Here is a 20,865-nt window from a genome sequence, read left to right as displayed (position 1 = left end):
CATCATATCGCAGGCAACAATACTTGAAAAATTCATAAAAGATGAATTACTTTCTGGTCATCTGGGATTTTTAGTATGGAGATAAAGGTTAGGATCATGATTTTTTGGAGTTTTACACTGCACCGTGAGGGTTTATTGGTACAGTTTGTTGTTTGCTTAAGGCATCTGATGGAGCATTTGGACCCAGAAGTTGACGTGAGACTTAGCAAGCGGATAGATTTAAAAAATGGTCTCAAAAGTTATTTAACTTACTGGTGACATTCTTAAAGTTGTATCCTTCGCTCTTGTTGTCTTTGACCACAGTAAAGAGAGTAAATTTATATTCTGTTCCCGGGCTGAGATTGGATAGGTTATATTTAATAACGTCACCATGCTTATCTCCAGAAATATGTGCCTCTTCTCCATCACTTTGACTCAAAATGTAGTTGTAGATGTTGTCTTTGTTCAGCTTATCCCATTCAACGGCCAAATATGTCTGTGAGCGATCTGTCACCCTGACCTGAGTTACTTCAGATAGAGTTGTGGATAAAGAGTTTTTATATTTTAAAACACATTCTGTACTTTTTTATTTTTGTAGGAACAATTCCTGTTAGACTTACAGCTATTACTTTAATTACAGTAAACACTCAAAAAGTTATAATCTATCCCAAACCCACCAACATATATTTTAATGGAAAGATGGGGAAAACAAAAGTTTGTATTTTCTATGTCATTTTAGGAATTAAATGTAGTTCTAAATGTAGGTTTGGGAGGAGCCTAAACATTCAGGCCTGTCAATCATCATTATGGGCGTATATAAGGCAGCCTCTAGGCCTCAGCAATTCTTTCGCCATCCCTCCTCCTCCCCATCTCCTTCTTCACTTCTTCCTCTGTGCAGTTCTATTGCGGTGTGTGTGTGTGTGTGTGTGTGTGTGTGGGGGGGGGGTGTTAACCTTGGGGGCTCACGCCCGGGCCGCTCTCTTTGAAGGTGCAGAGCTCCCTTCGAGGACAGCAAGCCACGTTTGTTTACCACTAATCATTAAGACTAAATGTGCAGGGTAACTAATAAAATGTAAGTTTAATTGCAATATCTTATAACATAGCACTGTAAAAAATGATGTGTTAATTTTTTATACATTGTGTGTGTCATGCCATTTAACGCGTTATTTCATGTTAAAATGAATGAAAGGGACAACACAAGTTGCGTTAAAAACAGTGATGGGAGTAACGCGTTACAAAGTAATTCCATAACTGTAATTCCACTACTTTTAGCGGTAACGAGCATGTAACAAAGTATATTTTTTTTAAATCAAGTAACGCAGTTCCACCACAGTCCTGCAACATTAGATCAGAAATGCCTTGTCTGCAATGTTCATTTTTCACAAAATAGAGTAACACAAGTAACCAACTCATTTAAATATCAGTAATTGTAACTGCGTTACTTGATTTTAAAAAAAATACTTCGTTACATGCTCGTTACCGCTAAAAGTAGTGGAATTACAGTAATGAAATTACTTTGTAACCCGTTACTCACATCACTGTTTTTAACACAACTTGTGTTGCCCTTTCATTTATTTTAACATGAAAAAACGCGTTAAAGGGGTCATATTATGAGAGATTTTTAAGATGTAAAATAAATCTTTGGTGTCCCCAGAGTGTGTATGTGAAGTTTTAGCTCAAAATACCACACAGATTAATTAATTACAGCATGTTAAAATTGCCACTTTGTAGGTGCGAGCAAAATTGTGCCGTTTTGGGTGTGCCATTTAAAATGCAAATGAGCGGATGAAGTGCAAACACTGATCACAATGATGGTGGTTTGTTGCAATTGAAACTCAATTGTGCTGTGAATTATTTTCTCTCTCTCGCTTTCTCTCTGCACTAAATGGCTGTGCTGTGGTTGGATAGTGCAGATAAAGGGGGCGGTATTCTCCCCTTCTGACATCACAATAGGAGCCAAATTACAATGACCAGATTACAATTTTTTCACATGTTTGCAGAGAATGGTTTACCAAAACTAAGTTAGTGGGTGGATCTTTTTCACATTTTCTAGGGTGATAGAAGCACTGGGGACCCAATTATAGCACTTTAACATGGAAAAAGTCAGATTTTCCCCTTTAAATGGCATGACACACACAATGTTTCAAAAATTAACACATCATTTTTACAGTGAGGGTTTCTCAAACTGGGGTCCGCAAACCCCTGGTGATTCGCAGGGAAAATTGCAGAGGGTTCGTGAGTTGAAGGGAAAAAATACAATTAAATCATAAAATGTAAATAATTATTTTTAAAATAAAAAAAAAATCTAAATACTTACATACACAAAATATATATTTTATTTGTTTAATCTAAATGTAACAATTAACAAAACAATATGGGGTGGTTTCACGGACAGGGATTATCTTAAGCCAGGTCTAGACCTTAGTTTAATTGGGAAATATAACAAGTTTGAACAAACATGCCTTACTAAATCATTACTTGTGTGGATTTTTAAGGCAAAACAAAGGGCACTGATGTATTTTAAGATATGTCAGTGCAAGTTGTTTTCAGTTTGGACAGCTCTTACATTTATAGGACTAGTGTCAAAATCAGAAAACGAAGGAGCTTATGCAAAATGGACAGATCCGTGTTATATACCAATAAAACAAATGACTAGATAAAGGTCCTAATAACAGTTCACTAGTTCACCTGTGCATTCAGTCTAGTGAATGATGGTAAACGAACTTGGCTTGCTGTCCTCTGAGGGAGCTTGAACCCTAAGCTCGGCTCGAGCCCCAAGTTCAAATCATCCCTGTTGTAAGACTGTGCGGAGAGAGGAGTGAGCAAAACAAAGGAGGAGATTTAGGGAGGTGGAGGCGTGGAGACTGACTCGATTAAATGGGCTCTCAGAATGATTGGCGGAAATCATTGAAATACTACTGATACAAATGAAAAAGAAATGTTTTTGAATGCAAATTTGCTATTCAATTATTGAAATATTTACTTAAAATCTCAGGGGGTAGTAAATTATTTAGGTCAAGGTGGTTCGGCTGACAAACAGTTTGAAAACTCCTGCTATAACATATCAAAATCATGATAGTTGTTAGTCAATTATTTGACTGAACAGCTTTTTTGTGTCATTCACTGCAACAGCCAAATGACTTGATGTGGCCTACTTTCCCGAACCACAGTTTGAAAACCCCTACTCTAATCACATGTCAGCCATCATAATATCATAATGAATGACAAGCAAATTATGTTTCTGTCTAAAAATCTGAATCACTGTAAACTCAATTCATAAAGTTTATAGTCCTGTTCTGAACTGTGTACTGATGAAACTATATTTTAAATTTGGGGATGGGGCGTCTCCAGTTACGCAACAAAATTGGAAAAACTTTTAACTTTATGAAAATGATGAGCGACTTTCACGAGCGACTACAAATGGGAGTAAAACATGGAGTTCACGTCATCCATCTTTCGTCAGTTACTTAAGAAAAGGGTTACTCGTTTGTGTAGAAGTGTTACTAGGACAACAAGAATTAGTCCTAATGACCTTATTAAAAGAGATGGGCGACACACAGTCGCTGGTAGTGTGCACGCTAAGTAAGAAGGAATTGGTCATAAACATTCATATACATAACAGATGAGATATTTCCAACTTAACAACTGCAACAAAAGTTTCATAAATTCTGTTATGGGGTCCAAAGTTCATATAAAGAGACTTACTTGTCGTGTTGGTGAAGTTAAATCCTTTACTTTTCAAGTCATCAAATATGGTGTAGAGAGTGAAGCTGTAATTTGTTGCAGGAATTAAACCTGATATAGGATGTTTTACTGTAGAATTCCCGCCTGGAATTATAGTAATGTTTTTCACCCATGATTCATTTCTGTATTCCAGAGAGTAGTTATATGTGTTGTTGTCTACATTTGTTACAATCATCCATTGTAAGATGAAATAACTGTCACCACGGTTCACCACAGACACATCAGCAACATTGGATGGGACTGAAACAAATGATGACACATGACAATATTTTTTCAGTTTACTGATCACTGTACAGATAGATCATGATCTGAATAATTGAATTAAAGATATATTCAGACTCACTGGTCGCACTGGAGAAGTTATATCCACTGCTTCTCACTGTTTCAAACACAGTGTAGAGAGTAAATGAATATTTAGTCCCAGGAGACAGAGAATGGACTGTATAATTCACTTTAGTACCAGTTTCTGGGGCATTAATGATTTCAGACTCTGCTCCACTGCTGTTTTTTAGCACATAAGAGTAATTATTGGTGCCATTGACTATATCCCACTCTAATGTAATGTCAGTCTCTGTTTGGTCAATCACTTTAATGTCATAAACATTAGAAGGAGCTGAGAAAAAGAGAGAAATGCATAAGAATTAATTATTGAAAAACATTTTTGTTTAAATTCTGGTGTTAAAGGTGCCAAAAGAAGGCATTATAAAAATCTGTTCAATTGTTCTCTGATATCTACATAGATGGTATTTAACTTTATTAAGTGCAAAAATGATCCAGAGACAGTTTTACATGTTCATTTACAACCCCAAGATTTACCTTTAGAATGAAATGGTCTATTATTATTTGAAAGAGTCATGAATAATAATGTTGAGCTCTGCTCTGATTGGCTGTTTCTCAGAGCAGCTCTTCAGTAGTAGCACTACTGTATGTGAATGTGTGTTAACAGACCTTATATGTTTCAGCCTGTATAAGATAAAGATACAGATTTTGATAAATGATCAATTATTTTGAGATTGTTAATGGACGTTTCTGAAGGGTAAGTTTGTGTTTTTTTAGGGCTGTCAAAAGATAAATTGCAATTAATCGTTTTCAGAATAAAAGTTTGTGTTTACATAACATGTGTGTGTACTGTGTATAATTATTATTTATATTTGAAACACAATCATGTATATATTTAAGAAAAATTGGTTATATTTATATATAAAATAGTTATATTTTTATATAATATAAATTATATAAATGTATATACAGTATATAAATGCATTTAAAATATACATGAATGTGGGTGTGTTATTATATACATAATATTTACACACAGTACACACATACATGTTATGTAAACACAAACTTTTATTTTGGATGCGATTAATCGCGAATAATCTTTTGACTGCCCTAGTTATTTTAGTATAGACAGTTTCAACAGTAACAACATAAACAAGCGGCTGTCGCGGTCCCGCAAGTAACTTCCGGTAAACTCCGCTAAGAATAAATAACAACAAAGTTCTTTAAACGTAGTTTATTTATATAACAAGCAAAAAACAACACATAGATTACCTAGGAAACCAAAACATTTGTTATTTTCGACGAGGCATTTGTTCAAGAGATCAGTTTAGCAACTAGTCAGACCATTAAAAAACGAAACCGGAAGTAAGGTTCGGATCCAGACGTGTATCACGTGCGTCCCATGAAACCATCTATAGATCTGCAAAATGTAACTGTAACTTCTAGCGGTCTTTTCCATGCACAAGGTTTACATAAGAAGGAGGAAACAATCATGTTTAAGGCTCAACTTAGGTCATTACCATGTACAGAGCTCTTATTATTCATTTATGTCAAGGTAAATACAGTTTTACATTTGCAGCATCTTTACACAAAATGTATAAAGCCATTTGTTTTTACTGGACATCTTTTTCAATTGCATATGAAATAACCCTGAACACATCTATAGCTGTATTAAAAAATCTGGTCAAATTCAATCACATGTCCTTGTATGCCAGAAAAATGATACATGACAAATGTCAGAATGATTTTACTTATTGTCAGTTAGATTTTGATTAGTTTTTTTTCTAAATAACTGAATTTAAAGATATACTCACTGGTCGCACTGGAGAAGTTATATCCACTGCTTCTTACTGTTTCAAACTCAGTGTAGAGAGTAAATGAATATTTAGTCCCAGGAGACAGAGAATGGACTGTATAATTCACTTTAGTACCAGTTTCTGGGGCATTAATGATTTCAGACTCTTCTCCACTGTTGTTTTTTAGCACATAAGAGTAAATTTTGTTGCCATTGACTATATCCCACTCTAATGTAATGTCAGTCTCTGTTTGGTCAATCACTGTAATGTTATTAACATTAGAAGGAGCTGAGAAAAAGAGAGAAATGCATAAGAATTAATTATTGCAAAAACACATTTTTTATTATTTTTTGTTTGCCATTGTTTTCAAAGGCCAAAACACTTAACACATCTATAGCTATATTAAAAAAATCTGGTCAAATACAACCATATGTCCTTTTATGCCAAACTCTTATCCTAAACTACAGGACTAATGTACCAACTTTACAACTACACAAAGTTTACAGCAGCTTGTTTGAACATCTGATCACAGACATAGGGACAGTGTTAAATGATTTTTAACAACATAATCATCAGAACGAACACACTGGATGATTCGACCAGACCAAGAGACCACACAGGTGATGACTGTAGTAATAATGTCAAAGTGAGGGGGATCTTACAGAAACGGGATATCAACCATGACTTGAGAAAAACCATTGTTGCATTAATTCTTGCATAACACATTATAAAAGCACTTGTACTGTTGCCATAGTTGTGCAATTCTTTCACAATACTCCTTTTTTTGATATGTACGATTTGGGATCATGGAGACTCCAAACTGATTGTAAGCAGCAAAATAATCACAATGACACGACAACACATTGGAGTTTGTTTTTTTTTGACAGAATATCGGCTGCAGTAACAACTCACTTACATACTGAATGAGATTTATGAATAGGACTAACACATGACAACTGTATTGCTATCAACACTTTGCCAACATCATTTGATCACATTTCCTTATGACTTACTGTATCACAACCACAGCAACAAGAAAATAAAATGATAAAGCTAGGAGTCGATAGTCCAACTATAGCAAACAATACTCACCATAATGGCATCTTGAGCAATCTATCACAACAAGTTAAAACCACGCGCTTTTGTCATTAGATTGTTATTGTTTTGAAAAAAAGTAGGAAGTAAAGCGCTCTCCTAACACTGGAAATTATTGTACTGTGTGTTTTTTATTCAGAGTCGTTTGTTGCGCGATGACACACAGCCTTCTCACAATAGGCTTTATGCCCAGCTGCACTACTTCCTGAACTTCAGCCAGCTCCTTGTTTCCTGTCTGCCATTATTGGACAAACTGATTAATCCAGGTGTGTCTGATTATTGCTGTTGTGACTACTGAGGTCAGGCACACCTGGATTAATCAGTTTGTCCAATAATGGCAGACAGGAAACAAGAAGCTATTGACATCTCTCCTTTTAAATCGCACTCAGGCGTGATTGCACTCACACTATAGCCTTCTGCGCCCAAGTGAACCGCGCTTCAGCCCACCTCTGCAAGCCGGCCAGAGCGCAATTAACCAGAGCGATCACACTAGTAAGAACGAACCAGGCTTTGGGGGTCAAACACACCAGAGTGCGGTTTGGATAGTGTGAGTGAGCCCTAATTCTGCTCCCTGTTGGGGGAAACTTGTCTTGGTCAAGGGCACATCAGTTGCTTCTGTTGCAAGTTACATTCTAAAAACAAACAGTGCTCAATAAATAGCACTTAAAGTGGTTCAGTGGCTCATAATCATAGGGGAGTGCTTAGCATCTATTTAGTACCTGTGTAGCACCTGTGTGGAACCATATTGTGCTATATAAAACCATATCTAGTGCCATAGTTGTGCTAAATTACCCCCGGATGGTTCTTCATAGGTGCACTAAAAATGGTTCCCTTACAAGCTTTTAGTGCTATTTAGCACTATTTTTTAGAGTGTAGAATTGAACAAACAACCTTCAGGTTACAAGCCCGACTCTCGGTCGAGGTTGCAAGCGAGCTGTACAGATAGTAAAATGTGACATGTAAACACAGCAGATCACTGATTTGTCAGAGAAAATCATCACTAGCGTCAATGCTACATGGAAGATTAGCTTACCCTTTGCCGCGCAAACCAAACATGTGTCTCAATCAGTTCCCTAGCTTCCTAGTCGTGAATTAGTATAACATGTACAGGGACACGGGCACTGATAAGGACACTGGTTCACCACATACGGCAAAAAAATAAATTTCTCCAGCCAAAATAAATACATTTTGTAGAAAGTTAAGCTTAATTAAATATATTTTTAATTTGAAAATATATTTTGTTTTAACCTTCATATATTAACATATATTTCCAAATGTATTTCAGGGGCAACAATTACATTTCTAATTTTACAACCCATATGGCAAAAATATATATTTGTTCTGGCCAAAATAAAAAAATCTATAAAATGTATAAGGTATAAAATGTGTAAATATGTATAAAATATAAAATTATAAGTATAAGCTCTGGAATGATTATAAGTATAAGCTCTGGAATGATTTACCAAATAAAGTTCAAGTATCAGACACAGTCGATCAATTTAAATCTAATCTTAAGACATTCTTCTTTAACAAAGCATTCACATAAAATGTCCAGTAAATGTACTTTTCCCGCAGTAGTTAGTTTGTCTAGAACAAAGCACTCACATACCTCATACGGGTAATATACTATTGCCGCAATAGTTAGCCTGTCTGGAACCGAGCCGACTTGAACCACTATAATGTATGACATTTGCATTACATGCGAAGGACCCCTACGCTAATAGAACTCTGTTTTTGTCTCCCTGTCTCGTCCTCGACCCCGAGGACAATGAGACAAACCAACCCGGTTCCTGTTGCTCTGAAGGTCATCGCATCACTGATCTACTGGCTGTCCTTCAACGTGATGACCAGCCGATGCCCGACCAACGACCACCGGCTAAACCAGTTTAATTTGCTTACCCGCCTCCTATCCCTACCGTTTCTATATATATATATATATATATATATATAAATATATATTAATTCCTCCCAAGGGTTTTTGTCCTTCTAGGAGTTTTTCCCATTGGGTTTTTTCCTAGGGGTTTTTTTGTCCCAGGGAGAGTCAGCCAACTCTGGCTTAACTTAGCACTTTACTGTATACGTTACATTATTAATATGCTCGCTTGTACGGTTTAACCGCTATCTCTACTTCTTATATTATCTATTGATTTTCTGTGTTCTCCTCTACATCTTCTCATGTAAAGCTGCTTTGCAACAATTAACACTTGTGAAAAGCGCTATATAAATAAAATTGAATTGAATTGAATTGAATATTTTTGCTGTTGAAAATATATTTTTGTAACAATGCGATATGAATATAAATTAAAAATATATTTATTTTAAAATAGATCTCAAAATGGCTAAAAAATGGCTAAAAATTGTGATTTTTTTTAAACATATTTCAATATATATATTTTTTGACTTTTTTCAGTTTTAAAATATATTTACAGTCAGGAGTTTCTGGCCCAATTTGATTGCAATTTTGCTGCATCCACTCACAAAAGAAAGTTTTGATATGTTTACGGTAGGAAATTTACAAGATAAAAAACGAACGTTTAAAGACACGAGCGTTTAAAGACACAAAAGTGGATACAAGTGACTTTTCATTCTACTATTATTAGAACTACACCCACTGGAGGGAAACTTAATCAGCGATCAGTCTTTTGTGTCTTTAAGCGCTCGTTTTTGGGGTCGACAGCTTATAAAAATTTATTTCTGTTTTTTTTTAACTTATCAGCAGCAGCTTTTAGGCATTATTCTGTTTTTGTTATAAGCCAAAAATGACAAGGAGGCAGCCTCTCCCAATACAAATGTATGGAGAAGGTTGGACTGTTTCTCCCCCTGTTTGCGTGGTTTTTAAATTAGCATAACTGCGCTCTCTCTCTATGCATTTTTTTCCCTTTTTCTACAAATATAGCAATGCGACTAATGACGTATTTGTGGTCCAGGGTCATATACACTATAAAAAATATTTTTTGGGTAACTAGTGGACAGAACACATTTCTGGGTTAAAAATAATCCAAATAATGGCTTGTTTTAACCCAACTGCTGTGTTGTTTGTTTCAACATGGTTGATTAACAATAACCCAGTAAATGTCTTCTGTCCAATAGTTACCCAGCCCTGGGTTAAAAACAACCCAACATTTATTAGAGTGTATGTTCTCAGAAAAGATCACATGGTTTCCAGTAAGGGAACATAGGGACCATCAATGCTCACTGGTTTTTGCAGTCAGTGACCTGACTATTTAACAAGAAAGCTGACTGAGACACAGCTAAAATAATGTCGTCGTCTGTGCTTTGCCAAGCTTAATTCTATCATTTCAGCTCACAGATTGAGGTGTGAGAAAGCTTCTTGAGGAGTAATGAGTGAAGATACATATCTTTTCCTCGCATTCTTAGGAGGTAGAGCTTCCAAGGACGCACAAATAAGAAATGAGTTAAATAAATTAATAAAAAGATGAATATCATACACATTTTTAAAACGTCTATTCTGATGGCTATTTCAGCAGCAGGATAATGCACCATGTCACAAAGCTCAAATCATCTCAAACTGGTTTCTTGAACATGAAAATAAGTTCACTGCAGCCGACAAATCTGCAGCAACTGTTTTATGCTATCATGTCAATATAGACCAAAATCTCGTAGAAATATTTACAACACTTCAGAGAGTCAAACTTGTGACCTGAAGAATATTGGTTTGATTCTCACAAGTCATATCACTTTCACTTTTCCATTCAATGTGCAACAAGTTGACTTGACTGAACTGTCTAGTTTTCTTCCTTTAAACCTAACTACACCACTTCTAATATTGTAACCCAATGTAATTAATTTTTTATCATTGAGAATATCCAAGTAATGAGTAGTCCAAAATAATGTGAGGAGAATCAGAAATGGACATAATTGTTACATTTTTTTTCTTTAGAAATGTTTTAGACTTGGTCTTGTATTAAAAATATGGAGTCAGTCACACTCACCTGTCACATTGGAGAAGTTATATCCACTACTCCTCGTTTCATTAAACACAGTGTAGAGAGTAAATGAATAATAAGTGCCAGCAGACAGAGAAGAGACATTATGTGTCACATCAGTAGCATTGGCTGTTGCATTGATTTTCTCCTCTCCTTCAGTGCTGTTTTTCAGCACATAAGAGTAATTGAGGTAGTCTCCGACTATCTTCCATTGTAAAGTTAACTCAGACTCTGTTCGGGAAGTTACTGAAACATGCTCAACATCGGGTACAGATACTTGTCCCTGAGGGAAGAAACATTATAATGAAATAAAACACATCAAATTGATTTAAATGTCAGATTTTCTAAACTAAAGTGTCTTGTCTTTCAATTAGCATGAGAATAAATGATAGTGTTAATATTGTAATAGTTTAAATCATGAAAATTATGCTAAAGAGTTTGGTTAAATTTTTTTTAATGACTAAGACAAGATAAAGAAGAGATGACTCCAACATAAGTAAATATGTTGAGGTAATGATGACAATACAGTATCAGCATGTAATATTGTGAATCAGAAACACTGGGCATGAGCAGAAGTTCAGAGCATGACATTTTTAGATTAGACTCGTGTTGCCTGGGCCTACTGTAGATATTTTGTTCATGCATGGGGTGTAAAATCATGAAATCATTTGTTAATTTTAGATTTAATGTTTGATAGGACCTAATGTGTGCATACTGTAAATACATATAATGAACTTTAGTTACCTGGTTTTCCTACACTGGAAAAAAATGATTCATTGAATTTAATTAATTTTTAAGGTAAGTGGTTGCAATCAATTTCTTTAAGCTACATTTAAACAAAAAAGATTAGTAAAGTAAAATAAAATATAAAACTTTTGTTTAAATGTAGCTTAAATAAATTGATTGCAAACGCTTACCTTAAAAATTGATTAAATTCAATGAATCCTTTTTTTCAGTAGCCTTTTATTAAATTCAATTGTGTAAGAAAATCATTAATTAAACTCAAAGTGGAATTTTCATTCTCATCGTAATATATGTAGAGCAGGACTTAGTAGTTTTAGGTGTCAGACTTGAAGACCAAAATTGCTTGTGCAGTTTCATTGCTATACTAGCTGTTTGTCAGCTCAGTTACTCTATTTATAAAAATCATACATATTTTAACACAATCTCCAACCTAAATGGATTGAAAAATTGGATACTGAAAAATTTTGCATTATATTCATAGTGAAATCACAAACAAAATCTTAACTTTTATATTACTGTATGATGTAAATATTGTTGAATGATAACTGGTTGAACTTTGGACCAGAATCAGGTATTATAAGAGTAAAAGATTACATCAATAATTTAAACTAAAATTGTCTTCTTCACATCCTCCACTTAAATCAAATGTGAAAACATTAAAAAGAATTTCAGCTCTCAACACACAGAAAAACTAAAATGATTTCAAACGTATTATTTAGTTCTGTGCTTTGACAAGAACAGAATCTTCCTTATTCATAGCCTATGTGATATTTTACATTTTAGGTTTTGACTTCAGACTATCTGTTGCTAATGTTTAATGTTTCCTGCTGGTGGGACAGTGACATTTAGGAGAAAATAAATGTTTTGAGGCACACTCTCTTACTCTCCCTACATAATTTATTTGATAAAACACTGTTGAAATGTCTATTCTGGAGGCTTAGACCTTTCCAACGATATATAGTTTGTAGTGATGGATTAAAATTTACATCAACAATATTAATGCAAACTTAGGTGTCCCGTATTCGGGACGGCAACGCTTAGTAAGACTGTGAGCTTACAGTATTAAGTTTCCAAATCAGTTATTTAGTTGAACACAAAGAACAATTAAAAGTCTATAAAGTGAGAGTGACTTACCAATACAGGAACCATAGACAGCAATACTAAATGCAAAACTTTCTCCATTATTAAACCGGTTTGTGGTTGGAGTAAACACCTCTTGGCACAGTTTATATTTAGCCGTTACACCCAAAAGCCATACTTCATCTACAAACAAGACTGTTTTCTACAATAGAGCTGTTATATATCTTAATACTTAAAAACTCTCAGTGTTTCTCGGTCGCTCTCTCCTACTCTGTCCGTCTCTGTTGACTGATAATGACTGTTTTATTGCTACTTCTCCTTTTCTCATGATGGGAAAACAATGTACATCAACCTTTGTACGGCCTTTAACTAATGCTCTTCCTTATTCATAACTCCTCCCTTTTACACTTTCCAGCAATATCAGTCTCTATCACTTTATTATCTCACATGTAAAAAAATGTATAGCCATTTATTTACTGTATGTCTGTGTATGTGTGTATATATATATAGCTTAAGATCTTTCCATAAATATGTAAATATACTCTGAGTCCGTGCTATTTCAATATTTCTGTCTTTGGGTAGTTACTCATTGTTTGGTCATATAGTTGAGAAAGGTGTGGTACACTGCAGATTATAGAGAATATAAAGTGCTTACAGAGTACATTTGGTAAGGCAAGTGTTTTTACCATTAAACCCTTAAATGTTGTTCTTCTTTATTTTTGCTTGGCCTGAATTTACAAAGCATCCCCTTTTGTTTTTGTACTGATCTAATGAGATGTGGGAGATGTTGACCATGTGTTTTCTTTTCATTAACAGGTGGTATGGGAGATGTAGTGTCAGCACAGATTTCTCCTCTCTTTCTTATCGTGTTTTAAACTTCATTTTCTGGATCTTCCGACACTATTGTTGCTAAAAAGTTTTATTTCCATGTATTCATCATTTTCACAGAGTAAACTTTAATCATACTTTGTTATGTACTTTTGTTGCAGTATAGTGTAATTAGAGAGACTACTGTAGTGTTTTAATACTAAAAGACTATTTAACTTAAATTGGTCAAATGCAGCTCAACAGGTTCATCTTCTCAAAAATGAAACTGACTGACACCCCCCATTTGATTGCTGTCATGATGATCAGCACAGTGTTTGTTTTGTCAACACTCCTATTCCATGACTAGGGTACAATCTGTTGACCCATATCTCAGATGTCACATCCACATCTGATGCATATGAAACACTTTTCTGGAAACACTTCAGCAGATTTAAAAGTCATCCTCTGATTGAATTATACAGGATTTCCAGGAGACGTGTGTCTTTACATGTCTGTCATATGGACACTTGTGCGGTCCTTTCAATGGTACTTTGGGCCATGGCTCCCAGAGCTTCATTAGGAAGGACTGCCTGCATGTGTCACATTATATAATATCGGACCTTAGTACCCTAAATCTACAGTATATCAACATAACCTTATCATTTAATTTAATTTTTACAGCTAAATACTTAGAATTGTAACTATTTGTAAAAAATACTGTTAACTTCAAGTATTTAATTTGAAAAAAATACTGAGTTTAACAGTAACTACACATTAACATTTGAAGCTTACAGTGTTATAATTTAGGTGACAACTACAGTACATGCCTACAAATTTGGACGAAGAATGCCACTAGGGAACAAGAAGGGACAAGAAACGGAGCTGATGTAAGTTTTCCACAATAAAGAGAGTCTGTGCTTTGAGTCCAGACCACACATCTCATAGCAACCTGTGTGTATTTATGAGGTGGCTTATTTGTATTAATTTGTTTGACCACATTCATAAGTATCAATATGATTTGCATTCGCCTCTGTGATGTTGCGATTAGGGGTTGTGTTTTTTTATAATCATACGTATTTGTTCAATTCACTTTGTACGAATTCATACAAATTAGTGAACTTATAAAATACGTACAAATCCAGTAAGATCAGGCTGCTCCAGACAATTTAGTTTAGTTAAGTGTAAGAATTAAGTATAGGTATGTGATCTTTGATGACACTGGGATGGTGAACAGGTGGATATGACTAATAATATAGTGAGGATGAACGGATTGTTGAATGGGATGAGGCTGAGCCTGGTGTGTCCGTGACAGTACCCCTCTCAAAATTTTGCGGACTGGAGATTAAACGGTGTCTTTAGTGCACAAACAAATCAAATGTGCATTTAAACGAGACACACACCGTGTTAAGATCATCAGATCTCATACTTTAAAACTGGAAAATAAATAATTATTCTGTCTAAAGAAATATGAAGTAAAATGTGTAAATATTTGTGTTCACACTTTGGACTTAAAGCCCTGTCATTATGACAAAAAACGGGATCAGACGTGAATTAGTATGTCTCATTGTTTTATTTGAAATGTCTTTAGCTGTGTAACATACCTTAATAATAATAAATGCTAAAAAAGATTTGTAACATTATTTCATCCTTTCCAACTAACACCACCTAAACGGACAGTATCTGCTATTTTTATTTTTCACAAGTAAATTAATGTTTGGGAAAAAATCAAACAGCTGTCAGTCTATTACTATATTGAGTGGCGATTGTGTGACAGGAAGTAAGTATCCTATACTTCCGGTCTAAGCCGTCATATTGTGAAATAGGCCTATTAGCTAAACTCTTTATTTATAAAATCTAACAATAAATCAAACATATGTTCTACTACAATTTGTGTATTTGTATGTACATTTATTTAACTAAGTTCAGGAGATGGTCATGCAATCCAACAGCATACCAAGAGATTCATATAAGCTACAGGTAATATGCCAAAAATGCATATATTATCATATCTGGTTTCTTTTTGTGGTTTACTATTTGTATTTTTTTTCTTCACTTAAGTAGCCTTAATGTTTCTGTTATACTGCTTTATAAAATAAGGGCCACTTAACTGAAATGCTTTGTCATAACCTAAATTTTAATTGGTTTAACAGACACAATATAACTGCAATATATAATTTTCTATCATTGCAAAAATAACATATTTTTAATATTCAGAATTGGATCAATTTGACTAAATAATACAGCGGACAGAGCCAGCATGTAAACTAATCCAAGGTTAATACCTTATGTAACAAGTAAAAGTTAATAAGTAACCAAGTAAATAATGCTCATATGATTTGATGAGATGAATTTGTATCCTCAACAGTAGAGGTCGCTGTATAAGAGCTGTGGGTGGGAACGAAAAGCAGCACGTGAGTATAAACGGGTTGATGTGTATCAATGAATTAAAGCTTCTCTGTTTTACCTCGATTTGCATTTGAAACACAACAGTGCTGAAGAACAAAGGTGAGTTTATTACATTTTGTAGTCGTGTTAAAATAAACTTGCGCATTGACTTTTACACGATGATGTTACCTCTCTTTTTGTTTGTTCATTATTATTTATATGTTTTTTTACTTTAACCGTCGAGTATTAGTGTTTTGTGATTGATATAATCACTGTGGATCAATGATCCCGACACAAACCCAAAATAATAATTAAGTCTACATTATTCCGAATGAATTTTTGTCGTTTGCTTTTATTGATTGTGTTTATTTGCTTCTAGTGCATTCATTGATCGATCTGACATGTGCTGTATGTTTAAATGATTGCGCAGAGAGACTTTTAATTTATTTGATATTGTTTTAAACATTTATTTAGACTATATTTGTAAACGGAGTAAATTAATATTAATGAAATATTCATCATGCCATAATCTTGCAGTAATTACTGGCAATTCCAGTAAAAACCTGTTTTAGATTTTGGGAAACTACTAGGAAAATATGTAGGCTAATTGTGTCGTGTGGGTATTTAGTTAATTAACGTTTGCAACTTCAAATTAAACTGTTTCACCCACACATTCAGTTCATGTTAATATATATAATGCAAAATATTGAATGGGTTTTGTGTGTTGTTTTCCACAGAAATGTCTCTTGTCAGGCAGAATCTTCACCAACATAATGAAGCAAACATCAACAAACTAATAAACTTAAAACTATCTGCCTCTTACACTTATCTGTCTCTGGTGGGTTTTTAATCACTGCTTATTATAATAATCTTTACATAGATTAAAAATTTATGTTTGTTATATATTTAACAAAATCTTGCATGTACATGTTTTATGTTCGCCACACAAGTTAAAGACACAATAATGCAAGACCCCACATGCGTTTGAAAAGAACCCCCAAAATTATCAAACGCACCTTGTGCATTTGTCATTATTGTAGGATTTGATATTTGTTGAAGTGGTAGTGTGTGGTTTGTTCCTATGAGTCGGTAACGCTGTACTTTTTTCTTTTTAAGGGTATGTATTTTGACAGGGATGATGTGGCTCTACCCAATTTCTCAAAGTTTTTCCTGGAGCGATCCGAGAAGGAGAGGGAGCAGGCCGAGCACCTGCTGCAGTACCAAAACAGACGAGGAGGACGAATCCTTCTTCACAACATCTCGGTCAGTCTGCTTTCAGTGTCATTTGTTGTTCTTGATTAAGAGTGCTACGATCAGGATTTTTGGGGCTGATCACAGGAAGCAGTATCGGCCAATACTGATCACAAGATCTGTTTAAACCCATATATATTTCTTTAGTATTAATTCACATCTCCTGGTATGTCAAGAAATGCAGCAAGAAACTACCAGAAATGTATCTGCACATCAACTGTACAATGATGCTATAAGTTCAATAATAATAATTATTAATATAATAAAGCATAATAAAGTTTTTATCTCATAAAACCCCCATTATAATGAATGAATCTCCACGTATCTTAATTTCATTGTATCTAAACTTTGTTGTTTATGATGAAAGCGTGCGTGCGCACATCGAAGTGCGTTAAGCTGACTGTTCCGGTGATTAATTTAAACTCATCTGATTGGTCATTACATTCCCGAGCTCGACAAACATGCCTGTGATCGTCTCTTCCAGTGTTTCCCACAGGATTTCGAGAGACTAATTGGCATTATGTGAGACGTCATCAGGTGTTTGTGTTTGATCGAGTGTTGGTAACTGAAATCTGTTTCACTTCTACTCTTTGATCTATCAGATTATATTGCATTTTAACACAACTGAATGCTATTTTTATATATTATCTGTTTTGTTGTCAGACATAAAATGAGTAGACTATAAAGTAGTGACTAAACGGAACCCAGTTCACCTTGTTTTTAATCCAACCAGCTGTTCATTTTTTAATTTTGCTGCTAAAATCCAGATTTTCAATATATACCTGTATATGAGAGCCGGAGCACTAGATATTGATATTGGTGCCATAAAGTCTGTTTTAAGGTCTTGACGCCCTTTACTTTCTATTAGACCTTAACCGTTGCTTCTCTTTCTCGTCTTTCTGATCAAAGATGTTTGTAATATGAGCAAATGGCGTATCAAGCTACATCGCTCCAGCAGCGCACTGTCACTGATATACACTCGAGTTATATAGCTTTAAACACGTTTTCAATGCCCGAGAGGGAATGCAAAAGCATTCGAATATATTTTCCACCCTAAGATAACCTGACGGGCAGGGCAGAGAAACATTTTGGTAGCCCGACTGGAAGGCACAATAGTCCTGGGACGTCAGGTTTGAAAATAATGACTTTCCACCTTAATCTTTTTCTCACCATCTTTCATCAGAAACCCACTCGTGATGAATGGAGAGGAGGTATGGATGCCATCACTTTCTCTCTGGACTATCAGAAATCTCTCAATAAATCCTTACTGGAGATTCATCAAACAGCTGATGAAAACTCTGATCCTCATGTAAGTAAATCCTCATTTTAAGGTCAGACTCTGTTATCAGTACTGACAGCTGTTTTTCCTTCAGTATAGTCATAATTGATGAGCGTACATATTTTGATAAGCATTTAGTTTACTATGTACAATGACTAAATGTCATAATTTAAAGAAATAATGTTTTTGTCTTATGGTTAAGAAGAACAATCCTTATGAATCTTAAATTGTAGTTGTTGGCCAATTGAATCTGATTCCTTCACTGTGTCCAATGTTGTCTCCGCTTTCTTTCAGCTCTGTGACCTTCTAAAGACCCACTTTTTGACGGACAGCCATGAAACCATTAAGATAATGGGTGACCACGCATGCAGTCTGAGCGGTCTTACCTCCTCTGATCCACATGGCATGATGGGAGAGTATCTGTTTGATAGGCACACCCTGTGACGTGAAACTGTTTGCTTACTTTAGTAACGTTTCACTATTATATTGAACATTCAAGAGTTGACAGAGTCACAAATGTTTGTGACACCACACTTTAATGTACTTTCATGTATGGATAAGTGGGAAAATACTGTGATCGTAACGTATGACTGCCATTATATGCCTTTTATACCTCAAACATCCAAGTTGTTACTAATTGTTATACTTGAAGTCAGTAAAGCAGATTGTGTTGTTCGTAATTGCAGTACATACAGTTTACATTTGTACAGTTTGGTTGTAACTTGTACTCATTTCTTTGTATGTTCAATTTTGTCTAGAAGTAATACAGCTAATTAAAATCTTCTAGCGTTCCTTACAGTTGTTTGTCTTTATAATGAGCATAACTAGACACATATCAGAACGTAATGTTCCTAACTAACAGTAAACTCCTGTACACTTTTAGTCTATAAATCACTTCAAAACTATATGATGACCTTACATTTAACTAAACTGTTTTTATTTTATATATTTTGTTGAATTATACTCAAACTTATCAGATATTGAATTTGCTAATGATTTTGACTAGTATAGGTAGTCTCATTTACTGTAGTTAAAGCATGAAGGTAATTCTTAAGAAACTTAAAAATAATCATCAAATCTATCAAGGTTACAGTACATGAAAGGGATATTCTGCCAATTTAAAATAAATTGAATGATAAAAATTAAAATTAAAAAATATATATTAACCATTTCACTATATGGAGAACATGGTTTTATATTAATTTCCATCATATAATTTATATAAAATTTGCAGAATATGTTAAAGTGACTAAGAAGTAAAATTACTCTTAATTGTGAACTGTTTCTCTGAAGTCACCTTATAGATTACAGAGAAAAACAAAAATCTTCTATCATGTTTTTTTTTCTAGAAAATATATTTGCTTTACTTGGATTGTTTCATAGTGAAATATCTGATCAAGTAAAAACTTGATAAACAAATAAGGCCATTTGTCCTTTAATTATTCAACTCATCTTCCTTACACATGAACAGCAAACTGAATACAGCAGCTTGTTTTCAGACTTTAAAGCAGGTATGAATAATGTGATGGATCTCTAAGGTCACTGAGATAAGGACATTGCGGATTCATTGTGTGGGTTTGGATGTTGTGGAAATGTTGAAAACAATGCCTGTCATCTTGTAGATACAACTTTTAGTTTCAAAAGGAGTGAAACCTGTGAATGGTCTGTGGCTGTGTTATTTAAATATGTTAGAAAAAAGATGATTACATTCTTAAAACATGAATTTGGAGTATTTTGTATTACTGAAAAATGTATCTAGTTTCAGTCTCCTGTTTATGCGTGAAATGTAGGCACATGTTCTCGCTAACAAAAGAGTTACAAGAATATTCCTTGAATGTTTCTAACATTGTTCAAAATGTCAATTTTTGTGTGTTAGGAACCTTTTTTATTTCTTGTTATGTTCCTCTAACATTCACATACTGTAACCATTATATAATTTTAAAATGTTTTGCCAATGTTACATTTTAATGTTCTCTCAATATTTCAAATACCTGACCTATTTAGTATAGTTGAATATTTTCCCCTAGTTATGCAAGTCTAAGATCAAGTTCACTAGTTCTACGTCTCATCAGAGCTTTCAATCCATCTAGAATAAGATTCATCTGTTACTGTTTAAAATTGTCAAATGAAACCCATGAGATGGAGAAATTCATGTATCTATAAGACAATACAGAAACCATATTATAAATGATGAATGAGAAATAGTTTGTGAAATAAAATGAATATATAAAAACAAGTAAGGATATACTGTATAGACCATTTTGCAGGATATAAACAACACTGACTGTTTTAGTTTTTTTACACTGAACAAAATATTAATATTGATTAATATTAGAACAATTTAAAACTGAATAAATACATGTTACATAAATGTGAATTAAAAAACTTAAAAACAACAGTGCTTCTGGACTAGTGTTGTTTACATCTTGCAAAGTGGTCTATAAGAAAGAAATGAAATACAGCACAGATGTATGTC

General features: G+C 34.2%; 2 protein-coding genes across 3 annotated transcripts in view; one reads left to right on the top strand and one right to left on the bottom strand.

Annotated features, from left to right (window-relative positions):
* Positions 1-13,007, bottom strand: part of LOC129425653 (receptor-type tyrosine-protein phosphatase H) — a 29,288-nt gene extending 16,281 nt beyond the window's left edge. Inside the window, exons 1-6 of one of the 2 annotated variants that reach the window (XM_073864090.1) lie at positions 12,722-13,007; positions 10,850-11,126; positions 5,820-6,089; positions 4,067-4,336; positions 3,689-3,963; positions 253-523 (exon numbers count right to left, since the gene is read on the bottom strand). In XM_073864090.1, the coding sequence (XP_073720191.1) occupies positions 253-523; positions 3,689-3,963; positions 4,067-4,336; positions 5,820-6,089; positions 10,850-11,126; positions 12,722-12,769 (1,411 nt within the window). In that variant the 5' untranslated portion in view covers positions 12,770-13,007. The remainder of the gene's footprint in view (positions 1-252; positions 524-3,688; positions 3,964-4,066; positions 4,337-5,819; positions 6,090-10,849; positions 11,127-12,721) is intronic. The other variant, XM_073864091.1, reaches the window with a different exon arrangement.
* Positions 13,008-15,835: 2,828 nt separating this feature from the next.
* LOC129426050 (ferritin, lower subunit) lies at positions 15,836-19,187 on the top strand. Its single transcript, XM_055182175.2, has 5 exons — positions 15,836-15,979; positions 16,597-16,697; positions 16,976-17,122; positions 18,294-18,419; positions 18,684-19,187. The coding sequence occupies exons 2-5, from the start codon at positions 16,599-16,601 to the stop codon at positions 18,831-18,833; spliced, it is 522 nt and encodes a 173-aa protein (XP_055038150.2). The 5' UTR covers positions 15,836-15,979; positions 16,597-16,598; the 3' UTR covers positions 18,834-19,187.
* Positions 19,188-20,865: the final 1,678 nt, after the last annotated feature.

The sequence above is a fragment of the Misgurnus anguillicaudatus genome, chromosome 25 (assembly GCF_027580225.2).
Source record: "Misgurnus anguillicaudatus chromosome 25, ASM2758022v2, whole genome shotgun sequence".
In the NCBI taxonomy this organism is placed as follows: Eukaryota; Metazoa; Chordata; class Actinopteri; order Cypriniformes; family Cobitidae; genus Misgurnus; species Misgurnus anguillicaudatus.
Note: the sequence above shows the minus strand (reverse complement) of the source record. Positions and strands in the feature narration are given on the sequence as shown.

Bases quoted from the DNA above. Each gene is read 5' to 3' on its own strand.
- LOC129426050 (XM_055182175.2), top strand. From the start codon at position 16,599: ATGTCTCTTGTCAGGCAGAATCTTCACCAACATAATGAAGCAAACATC. The intron at 16,698-16,975 runs GTGGGTTTTTAA...TTTCTTTTTAAG, and splicing joins CTTACACTTATCTGTCTCTG to GGTATGTATTTTGACAGGGA. The intron at 17,123-18,293 runs GTCAGTCTGCTT...ATCTTTCATCAG, and splicing joins TCCTTCTTCACAACATCTCG to AAACCCACTCGTGATGAATG.